This window comes from Danio aesculapii, chromosome 2, assembly GCF_903798145.1.
Source record: "Danio aesculapii chromosome 2, fDanAes4.1, whole genome shotgun sequence".
Lineage (NCBI taxonomy): Eukaryota > Metazoa > Chordata > Actinopteri > Cypriniformes > Danionidae > Danio > Danio aesculapii.
This window is the reverse complement of record NC_079436.1, coordinates 59,425,889-59,448,388: the sequence shown is the minus strand read 5'-3', so window position 1 is coordinate 59,448,388 and position 22,500 is coordinate 59,425,889. Positions and strand designations below refer to the sequence as shown.

Sequence of the window (22,500 nt, the reverse complement as noted above, 5' to 3'; positions counted from 1 at the left end):
GGTTGGGTTTAGGGTTGGGATGGGGGTAGGTGTTAAAGAAAACAATTTATTGGGTATTTTAATAGATAACATAAATAATACTCGACACAACTACTGTTTTTACATTACTGTGTTGGTTGGGTTTAGGATTAGAGTGGGTTTAGATGCTAATAAAGTACAATCAATGGGGGATTTCATAAATAATAAAAATAAATCCCGTTATATTCTGATCTAGCAACAACCATGATGTGATGCATGGCATGCGCTCTCCCGTTTGGTTCCTTGCGTGAAGCAACCGTGCCGGAAAATGCAACTGGTATGATCGGTTCTCTTTGCAATAGACTGGACTAACAGGGATGCTCCACAGTCCTGCTGCTGATGTTTGTAAAAGCATGTCTTTTGGTAAGCAGCAGCAGTGGTTACTTTATCCATTCCTTGAACAGATTCTTAATGGGCCTAATGATAACCGTGATCATCCTTTCAGTATCACACGTAATGTTTTTCACCTGCTTTCTTTTGCTTACAGTTCAATTCAATTCAAATCACCTCTATTTCTCTAGCGCTCTTACAGTGTAGATTGTGTCAAAGCAGCTTCACATAGAAGATCATAGTGAATTGGAACAGTGTAGTTCAGCTTTCAGAGTTTAAGTACAGTTCAGCAGTTCAGTGTGGTTTAATAATCACTACTGAGAGTCCAAACACTGAAGAGCAAATCCAACGATGAGCAGCTCTACAGATCCTGAACCATGCAAGTCAGTGGCGACAGCGGAGAGGGAAAAAACTTCACCAGTTGGCGAAAGTGAAGAATTAAAAATAACCTGGAGAGAAACCAGGCTCTGTTGGGCACGACCATTTCTCATATGGCAAAACGTCTTGGGGAGAGCTGCAGTCTAGGCACCGGAGGCTGGAGAACGCAGGACGTCAGCGAAGACTCGGTGGTCTTCGCTGTTTATTTTTGTTAATATGGTTTAATTATCATTTCTTACAATGGCGTTGTTTTAATATGGATAAACTCCTATTTATGTGTAGTCGGTAATCTTGTGTAGATCTTTAGCCAGAGCAGATTATTGTGCATTATTGTGACAATAATTCTTTTTTAAATGTCAAATGTTTTGTTTTGTTGAATAAAAAGTGCACGTACACAGCTATATTTGATTTGACACATTATTTAAGATTTAAGAAATAAATGTTTATTAATGTTTGGTGTGGTCAGAGATAAATGTGGTACATCTTTAATTTTGAGCCCTGAAAAATCATGCAAAATAAAAACTAATTGTGGTGAAACACTAGGAGACTATGAGCCACATGCACAACACACACACAATAAGTGAGATGAATGAGCAGGCATGTGGACATAACCCAACACGAAACATAAAATCTAAATCAAGTCATTTTAGCAGGTCAAAGTCAAATTTAACGCATATAAAATCTATTTTCCCAAGAACAAAACTGTGGCTAGTCAAAATAATGAGTGGCTAGTAATGATGGAAAACTACTAGCCACAGCGGCTGCTGATCATAAAAGTTAATGTCAAGCCCTGATAATAATTAGCATTTAATAATAAAAGTATAGGTCAGGACAGCATCCTCAGCAGTAAATTAAACAAATGCTATAGTGAGGAAAATAAGTAAACCATTATTGTAAATAGAGTTAAACATTCAATTTTATAAAAGTTAAAATGTATATTGAGATGGATTATTGGTGATTGTGTGGTCAGATTGGGTACATGGATGAAGGAAAATGAAGACCTGTTGAAGACGATTTAAGAGCTACAACACAATATTTCAGTAGATTTAAGAGCTACAACACAATATTTCAGTAGATTTAAGAGCTACAACACAATATTTCAGTAGATTTAAGAGCTACAACACAATATTTCAGTAGATTTAAGAGCTACAACACAATATTTCAGTAGATTTAAGAGCTACAACACAATATTTCAGTAGATTTAAGAGCTACAACACAATATTTCAGTAGATTTAAGAGCTACAACACAATATTTCAGTAGATTTAAGAGCTATAACACAATATTTCAGTAGATTTAAGAGCTATAACACAATATTTCAGTAGATTTAAGAGCTACAACACAATATTTCAGTAGATTTAAGAGCTACAACACAATATTTCAGTAGATTTAAGAGCTACAACACAATATTTCAGTAGATTTAAGAGCTACAACACAATATTTCAGTAGATTTAAGAGCTACAACACAATATTTCAGTAGATTTAAGAGCTACAACACAATATTTCAGTAGATTTAAGAGCTACAACACAATATTTCAGTAGATTTAAGAGCTACAACACAATATTTCAGTAGATTTAAGAGCTATAACACAATATTTCTGTAGATTTAAGAGCTATAACACAATATTTCAGTAGATTTAAGAGCTACAACACAATATTTCAGTAGATTTAAGAGCTATAACACAATATTTCAGTAGATTTAAGAGCTACAACACAATATTTCAGTAGATTTAAGAGCTATGACACAATATTTCAGTAGATTTAAGAGCTATAACACAATATTTCAGTAGATTTAAGAGCTATAACATAATATTTCAGTAGATTTAAGAGCTACAACACAATATTTCAGTAGATTTAAGAGCTACAACACAATATTTCAGTAGATTTAAGAGCTACAACACAATATTTCAGTAGATTTAAGAGCTACATCACAATATTTCAGTAGATTTAAGAGCTACAACACAATATTTCAGTAGATTTAAGAGCTACAACACAATATTTCAGTAGATTTAAGAGCTACAACACAATATTTCAGTAGATTTAAGAGCTACAACACAATATTTCAGTAGATTTAAGAGCTATAACCCAATATTTCAGTAGATTTAAGAGCTATAACACAATATTTCAGTAGATTTAAGAGCTACAACACAATATTTCAGTAGATTTAAGAGCTACAACACAATATTTCAGTAGATTTAAGAGCTATAACACAATATTTCAGTAGATTTAAGAGCTATAACACAATATTTCAGTAGATTTAAGAGCTATAACACAATATTTTAGTAGATTTAAGAGCTATAACACAATATTTCAGTAGATTTAAGAGCTATAACACAATATTTCAGTAGATTTAAGAGCTATAACACAATATTTCAGTAGATTTAAGAGCTACAACACAATATTTCAGTAGATTTAAGAGCTACAACACAATATTTCAGTAGATTTAAGAGCTACAACACAATATTTCAGTAGATTTAAGAGCTATGACACAATATTTCAGTAGATTTAAGAGCTACAACACAATATTTCAGTAGATTTAAGAGCTATAACACAATATTTCAGTAGATTTAAGAGCTACAACACAATATTTCAGTAGATTTAAGAGCTACAACACAATATTTCAGTAGATTTAAGAGCTACAACACAATATTTCAGTAGATTTAAGAGCTACAACACAATATTTCAGTAGATTTAAGAGCTATAACACAATATTTCAGTAGATTTAAGAGCTACAACACAATATTTCAGTAGATTTAAGAGCTACAACACAATATTTCAGTAGATTTAAGAGCTACAACACAATATTTCAGTAGATTTAAGAGCTACAACACAATATTTCAGTAGATTTAAGAGCTACAACACAATATTTCAGTAGATTTAAGAGCTACAACACAATATTTCAGTAGATTTAAGAGCTACAACACAATATTTCAGTAGATTTAAGAGCTACAACACAATATTTCAGTAGATTTAAGAGCTATAACACAATATTTCAGTAGATTTAAGAGCTATAACACAATATTTCAGTAGATTTAAGAGCTACAACACAATATTTCAGTAGATTTAAGAGCTACAACACAATATTTCTGTAGATTTAAGAGCTACAACACAATATTTCAGTAGATTTAAGAGCTACAACACAATATTTCAGTAGATTTAAGAGCTATGACACAATATTTCAGTAGATTTAAGAGCTACAACACAATATTTCAGTAGATTTAAGAGCTATGACACAATATTTCAGTAGATTTAAGAGCTATAACACAATATTTCAGTAGATTTAAGAGCTATAACATAATATTTCAGTAGATTTAAGAGCTACAACACAATATTTCAGTAGATTTAAGAGCTACAACACAATATTTCAGTAGATTTAAGAGCTACAACACAATATTTCAGTAGATTTAAGAGCTACATCACAATATTTCAGTAGATTTAAGAGCTACAACACAATATTTCAGTAGATTTAAGAGCTACAACACAATATTTCAGTAGATTTAAGAGCTACAACACAATATTTCAGTAGATTTAAGAGCTACAACACAATATTTCAGTAGATTTAAGAGCTACAACCCAATATTTCAGTAGATTTAAGAGCTATAACACAATATTTCAGTAGATTTAAGAGCTACAACACAATATTTCAGTAGATTTAAGAGCTACAACACAATATTTCAGTAGATTTAAGAGCTATAACACAATATTTCAGTAGATTTAAGAGCTATAACACAATATTTCAGTAGATTTAAGAGCTATAACACAATATTTCAGTAGATTTAAGAGCTATAACACAATATTTCAGTAGATTTAAGAGCTACAACACAATATTTCAGTAGATTTAAGAGCTACAACACAATATTTCAGTAGATTTAAGAGCTACAACACAATATTTCAGTAGATTTAAGAGCTATGACACAATATTTCAGTAGATTTAAGAGCTACAACACAATATTTCAGTAGATTTAAGAGCTATAACACAATATTTCAGTAGATTTAAGAGCTACAACACAATATTTCAGTAGATTTAAGAGCTACAACACAATATTTCAGTAGATTTAAGACTTTTAAGGTCTAAAATTTAGTTGTTCAGATTTAAGATATTTATAAAGTTTTGAAGACCCTGTGGACACCCTGGTTTTTAGTAACAGAAACTGTATTTTATTTTGTCATTGTCAGTAATGTAGAAAGGTTAATACTGCTTTATTAAATTAGGACTACAAAAAAAGTTGAAAATGTTCTCTAAAATAAAAATATCACTAAAAGTATCAAATATTACATCAGCAATAGAAAAACATTATATTATTTTAATGATATTTTATATACAATAATGCAATATAATAATAGATTATTTTAGATCTAATATTCTTATAAGCAAAAAAAAAAACATAAAAGGGAAGAGATTAGAAATGACCAAAAAATATTAGAAAGAAAAATACAATTATAAATAAATATAACCGAATACAACAGAAATATAACATTCATTTAGTTTTCTTTTCAGCTTAGTCACTTTATTAATCAGGGGTCGGCACAGTGGAATGAACCGCCAACTATTCCAGAATATGTTTGGCACAGTGGATGCACTTCAAGCCGCAACCCATGGGAAACACCCATACACACTCATTCACACACACACTCATACACTACGGCCAATTTAGTTCATTAATCCCCCTATAGCGCATGTGTTTGGACTGTGGGGGAAACCGGAGCACCCGGAGGAAACCCACACCAACACGGGGAGAACATGCAAACTCCACACAGAAACACCAACTGACCCAGCCGGGACTCGATCCAGCGACCTTCTTGCTGTGAGGATACAGTGCTGACCACTGAGCCACCGTGGCTCAGAAAAAAACAATATACATACCATTAAAAGAAAGAATCAGTTTAAATTATTTAATGAAAATAATGTGGAATTCCAGAATTAACCAGAATATAAATATAAAGATTTAATTTTACATGTTATTATGCTAATTCTAGATCGCATCATTATAACACAAGTGTAATCGTTCATAATTTAGATATATGACAACTCTAGAAACTCACCAAAGCACAGCCGACGTCTGTATTAAGATTTAGTGATTATGAGTGATGAACTCAGCAGTGTGTGTGTGTGTGTGTGTGTGTGTGTGTGTGTGTGTGTGTGTCTGTGTCACTGAGCAGAAACTGCAGCAACGGCTTTAAATACAGTCAAGTGGAGCAAACTGCAGACCAACACAATCCAGACAGCAGTGTGTGTGTGTGTGTGTGTGTGTGTGTGTGTGTGTGTGTGTGTGTGTGTGTCAGGTTCAGACGGATCAGACAGACACCTGAATGGACCCCACCACAGCAGACCCTGACACTGAGTGTGTGTGTGTACGTGTGCGCGTGTGATTGAACAGCTGCTGTAGTCCAGCAGTTCAGGCTATAGGGAGGAGTGTGTGTGTGAGTGTGTGCGTGCGTGTGTGCGAGATGATTTTAGAACAGTGGACAGCTGTGACCTGTTTCAGTAACACACCTGCCTGACACGCACGCGCGTGCACTCACACACACACACACACACACACACACACACACACACACACACACACACACACACACACACACACACACACACACACACACACACACACACACACACATTAATAGTATTGACTGTAATTCAAAACATTCCAACAATTTCTGTTACATCTGTTCGTCCATCTATTCATCCGTCCATCTGTCTGTCTATCCATCTGTCTGTCCGCCTATCCATCTGATTATCCATCTGACCATCCATCTGTCTGTCTGCCTATCCATCCATCTTTCCATCCATCCGGCTATCCGCCTATACATCCATTCGTCTGTCCGTCCATCCACCTATCCATCCATCCATCTGTCCGTCCGTCTGCTTTTCCATCCATCCGCCCATTCATCCGTCCGTCTGCCTATCCATCCATCCGTCTGTCCACCTATCCATCCATCCACCTATCTGTCTGTCCATCCATCGGTCCATTCACTTATCCATCTGTCTGTCCGTCCATCTGTCTGTCTGTCTATCTGTCTGTGCGTCTGCCCGTCTATCTATCTATCTATCTATCTATCTATCTATCTATCTATCTATCTATCTATCTATCTATCTATCTATCTATCTATCTATCTATCTATCTATCTATCTATCTATCTATCTATCTGTCTGTCTGTCTGTCAGTCTGTTCATCTAATTATCCATCTATCTATCTTCAATAATCTTTTTGACATCATTATTCTGCTTCCCCATTGTCAGATTGTTGCTTGTTTTAACGATAAACTCTCGTCATTTTGACTCATTATTCCTGAACAACGCTACATGTGGCGTCACGGTGGCGAAGTGGGTAGCACGATCGCCTCACAGCAAGAAGGTCTCTGGTTCGTGTCCAGTTTCTGTGTGGAGTTTGCATGTTCTCCCCGTGTTGGTGTGGGTTTCCTCCGGGTGCTCCGGTTTCCCCCACAGCCCAAACACATGCTCTATAGGGGGATTGATCAACTAAACTGGCCGTAGTGTATGAGTGTGTATGGGTGTTTCCCAGTACTATTGCAGCTGGAAGAACATCCTCTGTGTAAAACATATGCTGGAATAGTTGGCGGTTCATTCCACTGTGGCGACCCCAGATTAATAAAGGGACTAAGCTGAATGAATGTTTTGTGCTGGTCTAGATAAAGCTTCTAGGACAGAAGCTCTGAGTAAGGTAAGCATGTTCTGCAGTCTATCTCTACTGTAAAAGCAGAATGAGTGTGGCCACGCCCCCGGGCGGAGCTTGAGAGTGTGATTGACAGCTCTCTGTCCAGCAGGCGGGATTAAGTCCATCAATCACAGAAAGCGCTGAGGTAAAAAGCAGGCGGCTCATAAATTCAATCGAGCGCGAGAGACAAAGAAAGAGCTGGAGAAATATGGCCGAGCATTACTGACTCTCTGAGAGGCTGCAGATGAGGATTCACGGCTATAAATTCATATCAAATGACTGCTGAAGGGCTGCGTGGGACGCAAACACACACGCGGTCAAGGGCGGCTCTTACAGCGGCACACACAAACACACACACACACGCGTGTGCGCTCATCAAAACACACACATTAGCATAAAACACACATCAGTCTGATCACAGAGAAGACAGACTGTCCTTCACACACACACACACACACACACACACACACACACACACACACACACACACACACACACACACACACACCTGAGTCTGAAAACTCTGTAAAAGTGCAGCATCTCGATGTATAGAACACACACCCAAACTTCCTGCATCAGCAGTGAACTGAGGGAAACGTTGATGTCTGACTGGATTAGGAGACGATTATATCAGCTGATAAATAAAGACGTAAACATTACTAAACTGACAATGGCCTTTGAGTGTGTGTGTGTGTGTGTGTGTGTGTGTTGTGCAGGTTGTGTGAGTGAGCCTGTATTTTTAGTGTGTATGTATGTTGTGCATGCTATTGTGTGTGCTGTGTGTATGTTGTGCATGATGTGTGTGTGTGTTTGAGTGATTGTGTATTTTAGAGTGTGTGTGTGTGTGTGTGTGTGTGTGTGTGTGTTGTGTATGCTATCGTATGTTGTGTGTGTTGTGCATGATGTGAGTTGAATGAATGTGTGCATGAAAATGTGTGTGTGTTTGTGTCCATTATTGGTATGTGTGTGTGTGTGTGTGTGTGTGTGTAGTGAGTTTTTGTGTGTGTGAATGTGTGTTGTGTCTTTTTGTTATCGCGCGTGTGTGTGTGTGTGTGTGTGTGTGTGTGTGTGTGTGTTTGTTTGTTTTGTGCGTTATTGTTATATGTGTATTTTGTGTGTGTGTGTGTGTGTGTGTGTGTAAAAGTATGTGTTGTGTATGTTATGCGTGTTATTGTGTGTGTGAGTGATTACGTGTGCATTTGTGTGTGTGTGTGTGTGTGTGTGAGAATGTGTGTGTTGTGTGTCATTAGTATGTGTGTGTGTGTCTGTGTGTGCGTGTGTTGTGTTGTGCATGTTATTGTATGTATGTTGTGCGTGTTATTGTGTGTGTGTGTGAGTAAGTGTGCAGTTTAGTGTGTGTGTGAATGTGTGTGTTGTGTGTCATTGCTATGTGTGTGTGTGTGTGTCTGTGTGTGCGTGTGTTGTGTTGTGCATGCTATTGTATGTATGTTGTGCGTGTTATTGTGTGTGTGTGTGTGAGTAAGTGTGCAGTTTAGTGTGTGTGTGAATGTGTGTGTTGTGTGTCATTGCTATGTGTGTGTGTCTTTGTTTTTGTGTGTAGTGAGTTTTTGTGTGTTGTGCTTTTCATGTTATTGTGTGTGTGTGTGTGTGTGTGTTGTGTATAGCATGTTATTGTGTGTGTGTGTGTGTGTTGTGGTTGTTATTGTATGTATGTTGTGTGTGAGTGATTAAGTGTGCATCCTAGTGTGTGTGAGAATGTGTAATTGGTATGTGTGTGTGTGTGTGTGTGTATGTGTTGGGTTTTTCATGTTACTGTGTGTGCGGGTGTTGTGTACGTTATTGTTATGTGTGTGTGTTTGTGTGTGTGTGTGTGTGTTGTGTTTTTCATGTTACTTTGTGTGCGGGTGCTGTGTACGTTATTGTTGTGTGTGTGTGTGTGTGTGTGTGTATGTGTGTGAATGTGTGTTGTGTTGTGCGTGTTATTGTGTGTGTGAGTAATTAAGTGTACATTTTAGTGTGTGTGTGTGTGTGTGTGTGTGTGTGTTGTGTGTCATTGTTATGAGTGTGTTTTGTGAGTATGTATGTGTGCTTGCGTGTGTGTGTTGTGCTGTGCATGTTATTGTTTGTGCGAGTGGTAAAGTGTGCAGTTTAGAGTGTGTGTGTGAGAATGTGTGTGTGTGTGTGTGTTGTGTAATGAATGTTATTGTGTGTGTGTGTTGTGTGTTATTGCTATGTGTGTGTGTGAGTGTGTGAATGTGTGTGTTGTGTATGTTATTGTGTGTGTTATTGCTATGTGTGTGTGTGAATTTGTATGTTGCGCTGTGCATGTTTTTGTGTGTGTTGTGTGTGTGTGTGTGTGTGTGTGTGTGTGTGTGTGTGTGTGTGTGTGTGTGTGTGTGTGTGTGTGTGAATGTGTATGTTGCGCTGTGCATGTTTTTGTTTGTGTGAGTTATTGCTTTGTGCGTGTGTGTTAATGTGTGTGTTTTATTGCCATGTCTGTGTGTGTGTGTGTGTGTGTGTGTGTGTGTGTGATATTGTTATGTGTTTGTGTAAATGTGTGTGTTCCATTGTGTATGTTATTGTTTGTGTGTTGTGTGTGAGTGATTTGTGAGTTGTGTGGCGTAGATCATAGTAAACTGACAATTGCAATTGTGTGTATAAGTGTGTGTGTGTGTGTGTGTGGAGTGAAGTGTTCATTTGCATGTGTGTGTGTATGCATGCGTGTGTGCATGCGTGTGTGCATGCATGTGTGTGTGTAGACTGACGTTTGATGGTGAGCTCCCCGTAGTTGGAGACCCCCACTCCTCCACTGGAGCGCACCACACATCTGTAGCGTCCAGAATCCTGCTTGGTGGTGTTGACCACATCAAACATGCCGATGAAGCGCTGGTTATTCCACGGCTTGGTGGATTTCATGGGGGCTTCCCGACCACCGATACCCTGTGCGCACACACACACATACACAGATGAACAACGTCAACAGGAGTGTGACTAGAGCACAGTTTATTATTGAATGAACAGAAAGATTATTAATTATCAACAGAAAAATAATACAGAATCTCTGGTGTCATCTACTCGGTCAGTCAATGTGCAGATATGCTGATCTGTTGAGTCTGATCTACTCATTCAGAATATTCTGGCTGAAATGCGAGCCGGGTTTACCAGTCCATTTATCCCTCATCTGAGGTTCTTCATTGCAACACAAGTGACTTTTACTTGGCTCAGTGTCTTCAGCAGTGTATCACACACACACACAGACGCTCACACACACACAGACTCCGTGTTCTCCAGCTGTCATGCGGTTCAGCAGGCAGATGGAGGCCATTTGTTCGTCAGTGATATTTCTTCATTACTGTCATCAGGGACTGCTCTTAATGTTTGGATCGCTCTCTTCTGTTAATGAGGACATGTTTGTTTAAGTGATAAACTGCCTGGCGACGCTATGAGGAGCAAACGCTAACAAACAGCTCTGGTGCTCATCCAGAACTCGCAAAAACACACGGACAACAAGTTCTCCATCGCTTCCTTTGATAACACTCAGCTGACTAGTTCTCCATCACTCCTGTCATAACTAGGAGATCCAGCCACACTTAACAACACAAAACTAACTAGTTCTCAAACTAACTAGTTCTCAAACTAACTAGTTCTCCATCTCTCCCTTTGATAACACTCAGCTGACTAGTTCTCCATCACTCCTATCATAACTAGGAGATCCAGCCACACTTAACAACACACAACTAACTAGTTCTCAAACTAACTAGTTCTCCATCCCTCCCTTTGATAACACTCAGCTGACTAGTTCTCCATTATCATAACCAGGAGATCCATCCACACTCAGAAACACTCAACTAATTAGATCTCCATCACTCCCCTCAAAAGCTAAATAGTTATCAATCACAGCCCTTAAAAAACCCTATACAAACTAGTTCTCAAATTAACTAGTTCTCCATCACTCCCATCATAACTAAATGGCAACACTCAACAAACTACTTCTCAAACTAACCAGTTCTCCATTGCCCCCCATCAATACACAACTAACTAGTTCTCCATCACCCCGCTTAACAACACGAAACTAACTAGTTCTCCATCATTCAACTCAACAAACTAAGTCTCTAACTATCTAGTTCTCAAACCAACTAGCTCTCCAACATTCCACCATCACTCCCCTCAACAACACTAAATTAACTAGTTCTCCATCACCCCCCTCAACAACACTAAATTAACTAGTTCTCCATCATTCAACTAAACAAATTAATTCTCTAACTAACTAGTTCTCAAACTAACTAGCTCTCTAACATTCCACCATCTCTCCCTCAACAACACTAAACTAACTAGTTCTCCAACCTTTCACTCAACAAACTAATTCTCAAATTAACTAGTTCTCTATTGCCCCCTTCCAAAAAGACTCAACTAACTAGTTCTCTGTCACTCCTCTGAACAACACTAAACTAATTAGTTCTCCATCACTCCCCTCAACAACACTAACTAGTTCTTCATCATTCAACTCAACAAATTAATTCTCCAACTAACTAGTTCTCCAAAATTCCACCATCACTCCCTCAACAAGACTCAACTAGCTAGTTCTCCATCACTCCTCTCAACAACACTAAACTAACTAGTTCTCCAACATTCCACTCAACAAACTAATTCTTAAACTAACTAGTTCTCCGTTGCTCCCTCCCAACAAGACTCAACTAGCTAGTTCTCTATCACTCCCATCAACAACAACAAACTAACTTCTTCTAAAAACTAACTAGTTCTCCATCACTCCCCTCAACAACACTCAACTAACTAATTCTCCAACTAGTTGTATCTTGTAGGGGGGGACCAATGAAAAAACTTTAGTTGAGCCTTTTTCAGGGGATTGATGGAGAACTAGTTAGTTGTGTCTTGTTAAGTGGAATAATGGAGAATTAGTTTGAGAACTAGTTAGTTGAGGGAAGTGATGGAGAACTAGTTAATTGAGTCTTGTTGGGGCGGACTAATAAATAACTAGATTGTTTGAGAACTAGTTTGTTGAGTGGAATGGTGGAAAACTAATTAATTTAGTGTAGTTGAGGGGAGTGATGGAGAACTAGTCAGTTGAGTCTTGTTTGGGGGCAATAGAGAGTTAGTTAGTTGGAGAATTAGTTTGTAGAGTGGAATGGTGGAGAACTTGTTAGTTGTGTTCTGCTGGGGGAGTGATTGAGAACTAGTTAGTTGAGTCTTGTTGGGGGTGGAAATGGAGTACTAGTTAGTTTGAGAATTAGTTTGTTGAAGGGAATGGTGGAGAACTAGTTAGTGGTGTCTTGTTGGGGGGAACTACTAGTTCTCCATCACTCTCCTTAAAAAAACTCAACCAACTAGTTCTCAAGCTAACTAGTTCTCCATCATTCCGCTCAACAACACCAAATTAGTCACTCAACAATCATAGTTTGAGAACTAATGTGTTTAGTGTTGTTGAGGGCAAGGATGGAGAACTAGTTAGTTTGAGAAGTAGTTTGAGTTGTTGAGGGGAATGATGGTGAACTAGTTAGTTTGAGAACTAATGTGTTTAGTGTTGTTGAGGGCAAGGATGGAGAACTAGTTAGTTTGAGAACTAATTTGTTGAGTTGTTAAGGGCAAGGAAGGTGAACTATTCAGTTTGAGAACTAGTTTGTTGAAGGGAAAGATGGAGAACAAGTTAGTTTGAAAAGTTAATTAGTTAGTGCTCCTTCTCTCCCCTCAACCGCACTCACCAAACTAGTTCTCAAACTAACTAGTTCTCAATCCTTCCCCTCAGCAACACTCAACACATTAGTTCTCAAACTATGATTGTTGAAACTATCAGATGTCTCAGCTGTGATTGGTCAGGTGTCTCTGCTGTGATTGGTCAGGTGTCTCTGCTGGGATTGGTCAGATGTGGTCAGATGTCTCTGCTGTGATTGGTCAGATATCTCTGCTGTGATTGGTCAGGTGTCTCTGCTGTGATTGGTCAGGTGTCTCTGCTGGGATTGGTCAGATGTGGTCAGATGTCTCAGCTGTGATTGGTCAGATATCTCTGCTGTGATTGGTCAGGTGTCTCTGCTGTGATTGGTCAGGTGTCTCTGCTGGGATTGGTCAGATGTGGTCAGATGTCTCTGCTGTGATTGGTCAGATGTCTCTGCTGTGATTGGTCAGGTGTCTCTGCTGTGATTGGTCAGGTGTCTCTGCTGGGATTGGTCAGATGTGGTCAGATGTCTCAGCTGTGATTGGTCAGATATCTCTGCTGTGATTGGTCAGGTGTCTCTGCTGTGATTGGTCAGGTGTCTCTGCTGGGATTGGTCAGATGTGGTCAGATGTCTCTGCTGTGATTGGTCAGATGTCTCTGCTGTGATTGGTCAGGTGTCTCTGCTGTGATTGGTCAGGTGTCTCTGCTGTGATTGGTCAGGTGTCTCTGCTGTGATTGGTCAGGTGTCTCTGCTGGGATTGGTCAGATGTGGTCAGATGTCTCTGCTGTGATTGGTCATAAAGCTGAAACAAACCAGCATCAGAGAAGAAGCTGGACTCCATTAGACTCAGCAGAGGGTAACGATAAGGAACCGTCACAGATCATCATTCTGACCAACATGAGGGATTCTGGGTGTTTTACACACTCAGCGGACCACCGGATCAGCCCTCGGCTTATTAATATTCCATTAGCAAACAGAGAAACATCAAAGCCCTGCTCTCATTCTGAGCAGAAGAGGAAACCTGATGCACAATCATGAGGAATGGAGAAAGACAAACCCTGCACTGCTTCTAGAAGAACTGAGCCTTCAGCTTCCTCATAGGGGTTTCATTAGAGTGTCTTAAACCCTGAGCTAAAGCAAGATGGAATATTACACATATATATGCAAATCAGACACAAAGATTGACTTGATTGATGGAAAGAACTACAATCCCATGAAGCATTGCACGTGTTAAAAAATGAGGGATAAATATAGAGCAACGTTGTGTTTTCAGTTGTTGGCTGTATCTACAGAAACAGCATTAAGACTTTGTGATGTCATTGGCGGTGCATCACCTGAGTGGGTGGGGCTAAAGATTTCTTAGGGTGCACTTTATTCACTGCAACTGTCTGATTGGTGGATTTTCTACACAGCATTATGGGTAATGTAGTATTACACATGACAGAAGCTGAGAGAATATGCATGTGCTGTCTATATGTGGTAGTGTGTGTGATGATTTCGTGTTTGTGTATATGAGGCAGTGTGTATGTGTGTGTGTGACCTGCAGCCAGAGGTTGAAGCTGTCTCTCCACTCTCCGTTGACGGTGCAGTGAAATGTGGCCGTCTGTCCTGCGTTCACCTCAACACCCTTAATGTGAAGGAAGTGCGGTGTGTTCACTGAAGAAGAGAAACAGACACACATTACTGGACTACACACACACACACACACGCGCACACACACACACACACACACACACATATAAACATTACACATACATTAATATTTACAACTCACACACACACATACGCACACACATATATAAACATTACACATACATTCATATTTACAACTCACACACATGCATGTGCACACACACACAAGCATGCACATGCGCACAAAACATATATATATATATATAAACATCACATACATTCATATTTACATTATACACACAAACAAACATGCGCACACACACACACATGCGTGGCAAACACACATGAAGACAAACAAATATATATAAACATCAAACACACATATTTATATATACATCACACGTACACACACACTCACATGCAAAAACACACACATAAACATATAAACACATATATTAACAGACACACACAGTCATATGGATACAAATATCAAGCATGCACACATACACACACTCACATGTGCATACACACACACAGGCATTTGCATATAAATATTGCGCAAACACACATACATATAGATACAAATACACAAACATCCCACGAACACACATCACACACACACACCCACGCACACAATCATATATATATATATATATATATATATATATATATATATATATATATATATATATATATATATATATATATATATAAATATATATATATAAATATATATATACACACACATCTATAAACATCACACACACATTCACATATACAGTACATCACACACACATACACACACTCACATCCACAAGTGCACACAAACATAAACACATATATTGTCACACACACAGGCATATGGATATAAATATCAAGTGTACACACACTCACATTTGCATACACACACAAGCATATGCATATAAAAATCACGCACACACATACTCACATGCACACGCACACATACATACATATAGATATACAAACACACAAACACATACGCACACACATAGAAACATTATCATTGTGTGTGTGCGTGTGTGTTCATGTGTGTGAGAGAAACTTAAGACACAAATAAAACTAATATAAAGATGAATAAAACCTAAAAATAGTGCAAATAAATGTAATTAATTCAAATGAAAATAAACTATCTCTCAGATTTCATCAGCAGATCATTAAATCATTGAAAATATCTCATGTTACTTCAAAAGTTCAGTGTGTGCATCTCGTTTTCCAGCACACACACACACACACACACACACACACACACACACACACGTCTGAATACTCTGAAATCAGCACGCCTTCACTGCAGAGGAAGAGTATTAATAACTTCATCAGTTCAGGAGGTGTTTGCGGTGATTCTCAACCTCAGCCTCATTAACTTCGCTCCAGCATCACAGTAATATCAATATCAGCCTCTCAACCTTCTTGCTTTCTGGGAGAGTCAAATCTTTATGGCTTTTTCATTTCATCTGCTAATAATATTCCCCTAAAACACCACCCTTAACTCCATCGATCGGGTTTTAAACCTGTTCTCATTAGTCTCCACAACAAAGCGCACTCATATCTGGGTCAATATGCGTTTAAGAGCCGGCGCATCAGAGAGATGAAGGTTCATTTAAATCCAGTTATGATGTATAATGTCTGACGAGACCGCCGTGACCTTGAATTGATCCTGCACACACACGGAAACACTGATCATGTAATCCGCTCTCAATGTTTCAGCACGCAAACCTTTATCATTATCTTCTGTCTTCCTCTTATTGGCAGTCGAGTTTTCCTGATACAAGACAAGACATGCTTCTCTTTACTTGGAGTTATCCAATCCATATATCTAAACCCTCTTAAATCAGGAAGCGTTTCCTAGACAAGCACAAAATAGGGTCTTGTTTTCAGAAATAATGCGTTGTTTATTAAAACATGCACAATAATCTGCCAAAATTAAAATAATATAGTAAGGAAATAGCAGTTTGCAGCGTAACCAGCTGTTTTGTTCAATGGTAAATCAATGGAAGATCAATAGTCTCAACACAATTAAGTTACAATGGCCATGTCAATCTTAGGAGTAAGAATTAAAGTCAATAAGGACATGCAGATATCTGCCTGTTATTAAGTACATGTGCATGACTGAGCTCAGGTTTAGTTCTACATTCATTCATAACTGATATTGAATAAAAACGTCTTTAGAGCTCACAGAGGCACACTGAGATCCTCATATCTCTAGAAATGAAACGCATAAAGACTTAAAAATACACAAGGGACAAGAAAACTTGATTAAAAACCAAAATCTAAAAGGATAATAAGAGATATTTAACACTTCTGTATTTACAGGCTTGCACATATTGGGAAAATGTACTGTTTTCACCATTTTTGAACTGTCGCTATTGGTTTATAATGCAGTAATGATTACTAAAGTCATCAGATTTCACCAATAGACCTGCCAATCTCTGTGTTAAAATAAAACATTAATGTTGCCATCATTCTAAAGTAATTTTTTCCCTGATGTAATTTGAGTGCAGGTTTATTTTTGCAGGATATTGGACAAAACTGTCAATAATCATGTCTATAAAGCTTACGGAGTCACTTTAAGATCCTTGTATCTTTGAAAATAAACAGTATAGAGCCTTACAAATACACATGTGAGAAGAGAAGTGCATTAAAAACCAAAATCTAACAGGATATTGAGAGATCTTCAATACTTCTAGATTTACAGGCTTGGACACATTGGGAAAATGTTCTTTTTCCACCATTTTGAACTGTCGCCATTGGCGTATAATGCAGTAATGATTACTAAAGTCATCAGAATTCACTAATAGACCTGCCAATCTCTGTGTTAAAATAATATATTGATCCTGCCATCTTTCTAAAGTAAAGTACTGTCAATAATCCTTATATTAAGCTCACAGAGCCACATTAAGCTCCTTGTATCTTTGGAAATAAACAATATAGAGTCTTACAAATACACATGTAAGAAGGGAAGTTTATTAAAAAACTAAATCTAAAAGGATATTGAGAGATCTTTAATACTTCGATATTTACAGGATTTCAAACATTGGGAAAATGTTCTGTTTTCAGTCTTTTTGAACTGTCGCCATTGGCGTATAATGCAACAAAGATTACTAAAGTGATCAGATTTCACTAACAGACCTGCCAATTTCTGTGTTAACAACATATTGATCCTGCCATCTTTCTAGAGTAATCTTTCCCTGATGTAATCTGAGCGCAGGTTTATTTTTGCATGATATTGGACAAAACTGTCAATAATTATGTCTATAAAGCTTACGGAGTCACTTTAAGATCCTTGAATCTTTGAAAATAAACAGTATAGAGCCTTACAAATACACATGTGAAAAGAGAAGTGCATTAAAAACCAAAATCTAACAGGATATTGAGAGATCTTCAATACTTCTAGATTTATGGGCTTGCAAACTTTGGGAAAATGTACTTTTTCCATCGTTTTGAACTGTCGCCATTGGCGTATAATGCAGTAATGATTACTAAAGTCATCAGAATTCACTAATAGATCTGCCAATCTCTGTGCATATATTGATCCTGCCATCTTTCTAAAGTATTTTCTCTCATGTAATTTGAGCGCAGGTTTATTTATTTATTTTTGCATACTTAAATTGGACAAAACTGTCAATAATCCTTATGTCAAGCTCACGATGCTGAGATCCTTGTGTTTTTGGAAATAAACAATATAGAGAATTACAAACACACAAAGTAAAAGAAATGATTATTTAAAAAACCAATCTAAAAGGATATTAAGGGAACTTTAATAGGTTTAGATTTACAGGCTTGGAAACTTTGGGGAAATCCCATGAGAAGAGCTTTTTTACTCTTTTGAACTGTCGCCATTGGCGTTTAATGCAACTAAGATTACTGAAGTCATCAGATTTCACTAATAGACCTGCCACTCTCTGTGTTAAAATAACATGTTGATCCTGACCTCTTTCTGAACTCATTTTTCCCTCATGTCATTTGGCTGCAAATCTCAGGTGAAACAGTCATTTTTGACCCTCCTCTACGCAATGCTGGATTACTCTGCAAACACACATCCATCACACTGAATAGTGTATGCTTATCTTTCTTAAAAATAATTACTCACTAATGCTAAAGATATTTGATCAAAAATTTAGTAGAAATATGATTAGACTTCAGAGTAATATTGTAAATAAAACTGACAAACTGTCCCTCTAACAATGTTCAATTATTAACTTTGACACTAGAATGTGAAATATACATTAAAATGTTTTAATGATGTTTGTGAATCTGTAAATATACACTCACCGGCCACTTTTTTAGGTACACCTGTTCAACTGCTCATTAACATGCATTTCTAATCAGCCAATCACATGGCAGCAGCTCACTGCATTTAGGCATGTAGACATGGTCAAGACGATCTGCTGCAGTTCAAAGCGAGCATCAGAATGGGGAAGAAAGGGGATTTAAGAGACTTTGAACGTGGCATGGTTGTTGCTGAGTATTTCAGAAACTGCTGATCTACTGGGATCTTCACGCACAACCATCCCTAGGGTTTACAGAGAATGGTCCGACAAAGAGGAAATATCCAGTGAGCGGCAGTTCTGTGGGCGCAAATGCCTTGTTGATGCCAGAGGTCAGAGGAGAATGGCCAGACTGGTTCCAGCTGATAGAAAGGCAACAGTAACTCAAATAAGCACTCGTTACAACCGAGGTCTGCAGAAGAGCATCTCTGAACACACAACACGTCCAACCTTGAGGCAGGATGGGCTACAGCAGCAGAAGACCACACCGGGTGCCGCTCCTGTCAGCTAAGAACAGGAAACTGAGGCTACAATTCACACAGGCTCACCAAAACTGGACAATAGAAGATTGGAGAAACGTTGCCTGGTCTGATGAGTCTCCATTTCTGCTGACACATTCAGATGCTCGGCTCACAATTTGGCCTCAACAACATGAAAGCATGGATCCATCCTGCCTTGTATCAGCGGTTCAGGCTGGTGGTGTACTGGTGTGGGGGAGATTTTCTTCATGGATGTGCAGCCGACAAATCTGCAGCAACTGTGATGCTATCATGTCAATATGGAGCAAAATCTCCAGTTGAATCTCTGACACGGAGGATTAAGGCAGTTCTGAAGACAAACAGGGGTCCAACCTGGTACTAGTGAGGTGTACCTAATAAAGTGGCCGCTGAGTGCAACAGCAGTAATGGTTGAGCTCATGTCTATGTACTGCATGAGGAGTGGATGTATTGATTATTGTGACAGCACAAGGGTTTCAGCAGTGTAAATGATAAGGGATCGTCCTAATCGTCTCAGCATTTGCTCTCCTCTTCAGATATCCGTGTTCTGCAGGAGGGGTGTTCGGCGGTCCGCTCTTGACCCCTTCTCTCTCTCCTCTTTTACACCCAATATTTCTCCCGTCTGACATGAAAGCTTTATGGCCGAGCGCTCCTCTTTCTCCTCTTTCTGTCTGCTGTTTTCTTTATTACGCTCTGCTTTATGACTGCAGAAGAGCAGCGATAGTCATATCTGAGAGGACATGCAGCGGCCCATGAGGGGGGATTTATGACACACACACACACACACACACACACACACTGCACTGATGGCCCGGAGCACCAGGATACAAACAGAAATAGAGACATGCACGGAGACACACAAACACACACACACACACACATTCTCAAACAAACACACACACAGTTCTCATACAATCACACACATTCACGTACACATTCTCTCACACACACTCTCTCTTGCTCACACACACACATTCTCCTCTACATACACATACACACAGACATACACACTCACTCACACACACATTTACATACACACTTTCTCTTTCTCTCTCACACACACGCACACACACGCACACACACACACACTCAAATACAAACATACACAAACACACACACTCAAATACAAACACACACACACACACACACACACACACACACACACACACACACACACACAGCCTCTCAAACAAACAAACACACACACACACACTTTCTCTTTTACATACACACACACTCACTCACACACACACACACATTTACATACACACTCTCTCTTTCTCACACACACACAAATACACACACACGCACACACACACACACACTTTCTCTTTTACACACACACACACACACACACGCACTCACACTTTCTCACACACACATTTACATACACACTTTCTCTCTCACACACACACTCTCTCTCTTTCTTTAACACACACACACACACTTTTCTTTCACACACTCTCATTCTTACACACACAATTATGTTCTCAAACACTCACAGTGACACACATACACAAGTTCTCACACACTCAAACACATTCTCTCACACACACTTTCTCTTTCACATACACACACGCACACACACACACACACACAAACATGTATACACAGACTTTCTTTTTCACACACACATACACTCTCTCTCTCTCTCACATACACACATGCACACACTCACATTGACACACACACTCACATGTACACACACAAACACACACTCACATGTACACACAGTCTCTCACACACACACACACACACACACACTCTTTCTCACCCCCCCCCCCCCTCCACACACACACACACACTTACTGCACTGATGTCCCTGTACCACCACGTCCTTGATGGCCAGAAAGCCTCGCTGTCCGGAGGTCACCACTTCAAAGACGATCTGCGGAGGAAAGAGAAAGCTCATAACCACAGTGATAAACGCGCACACACACACACACACACACACACACACACACACACGTCCAGCAGGGGGCTGAGGTGAGGATTTTAACAACAGACAAAGAATGAGCCGTGCGCCGCTCACGCTAGTCATTAGCGCTCATTAAAAGGCCATTTGGCTTTAGTGATTGGCCTAAACTGGGCGTTGGGGAAGCGGGCTCCAAGGGGCCTCACGGTGAATCGGCTGTCTGTCAGATGGCGGCGTTTATAACTGCGGTAAATCACGGTGATATCGGAGAGCTGCTGCGACAGCATGTGCTAAATCTGCCCGCCTCAGACTGCGTTTATACAGCCAAACAATTCAAGCAGACAGGCAGACTCTGGGGGTCAGGGCTAAAGACTGCGCAGCCGAGCATTCTGGGATACGTGCACTTTGCGAAGGTTTCTATTATGCTGTGTGATTTGACAGGCGTCCCTGGAGCCGGTGCGGGTCAACTTCACCTACACCCGCTGTCCTGACTGTGACGTGATGGAGCAGAGCGCATTAAAGACTGCATGAAGCCTGGAACACTGCAGAGGGTGTTAATAATTCATCTGCCTTCTAATATTGAGTTCACATAACTCAATTCACTCTTCTGTAACGTCTCTGATTGGTGTTTAGTGCAATGGGGGCGGGGTCATCCTGTTACTAGAAAGAGGGTGGAGTCAATCTGTTACTGGAAAAAGGACAAAATCAACTTGTCACTGAAAAATGGGTGGAGTCAACTTGCTACTGGAATGGAGGCGGGGTCAGATAGTCACTGGCATGAGGGTAAGGTCAATTTATCATTGGCAGGAGGGTGGAGTCAACTGTCACTGGAACTTGGGCGACGTCGACCTCACACTTAACATGAGGGCAGGTTTGATTTGTCACTGAAAAATGGGCGGAGTCAACTTGCTACTGGAATAGAGGCGAGGTCAGATAGTCACTGGCATGAGGGTGGGGTCAATTTGTCATTGGCAGGAGGGTTGAGTCAACATTTCACTGGAACTTGGACCACGTCAACCCCACACTAAACATGAAGGCAGGGTCAATTTATCAATGAAAAATAGGTGGAGTCAACTTGTTACTGGAATGGAGGCGGGGTTAGCTAGTCACTGGCATGAGGGTGGGGTTAATTTATC

The 22,500-nt window shown here is 39.3% G+C and overlaps 1 protein-coding gene across 1 annotated transcript in view; it reads right to left on the bottom strand.

Moving 5' to 3' along the window:
• Positions 1 to 22,500, bottom strand: part of LOC130238949 (receptor-type tyrosine-protein phosphatase mu-like) — a 183,073-nt gene that overhangs the window by 154,143 nt on the left and 6,430 nt on the right. The window contains exons 2-4 of the mRNA XM_056470069.1: positions 21,259 to 21,337; positions 14,572 to 14,687; positions 10,128 to 10,302 (exon numbers count right to left, since the gene is read on the bottom strand). Of these exons, the coding sequence (XP_056326044.1) occupies positions 10,128 to 10,302; positions 14,572 to 14,687; positions 21,259 to 21,337 (370 nt within the window). The remainder of the gene's footprint in view (positions 1 to 10,127; positions 10,303 to 14,571; positions 14,688 to 21,258; positions 21,338 to 22,500) is intronic.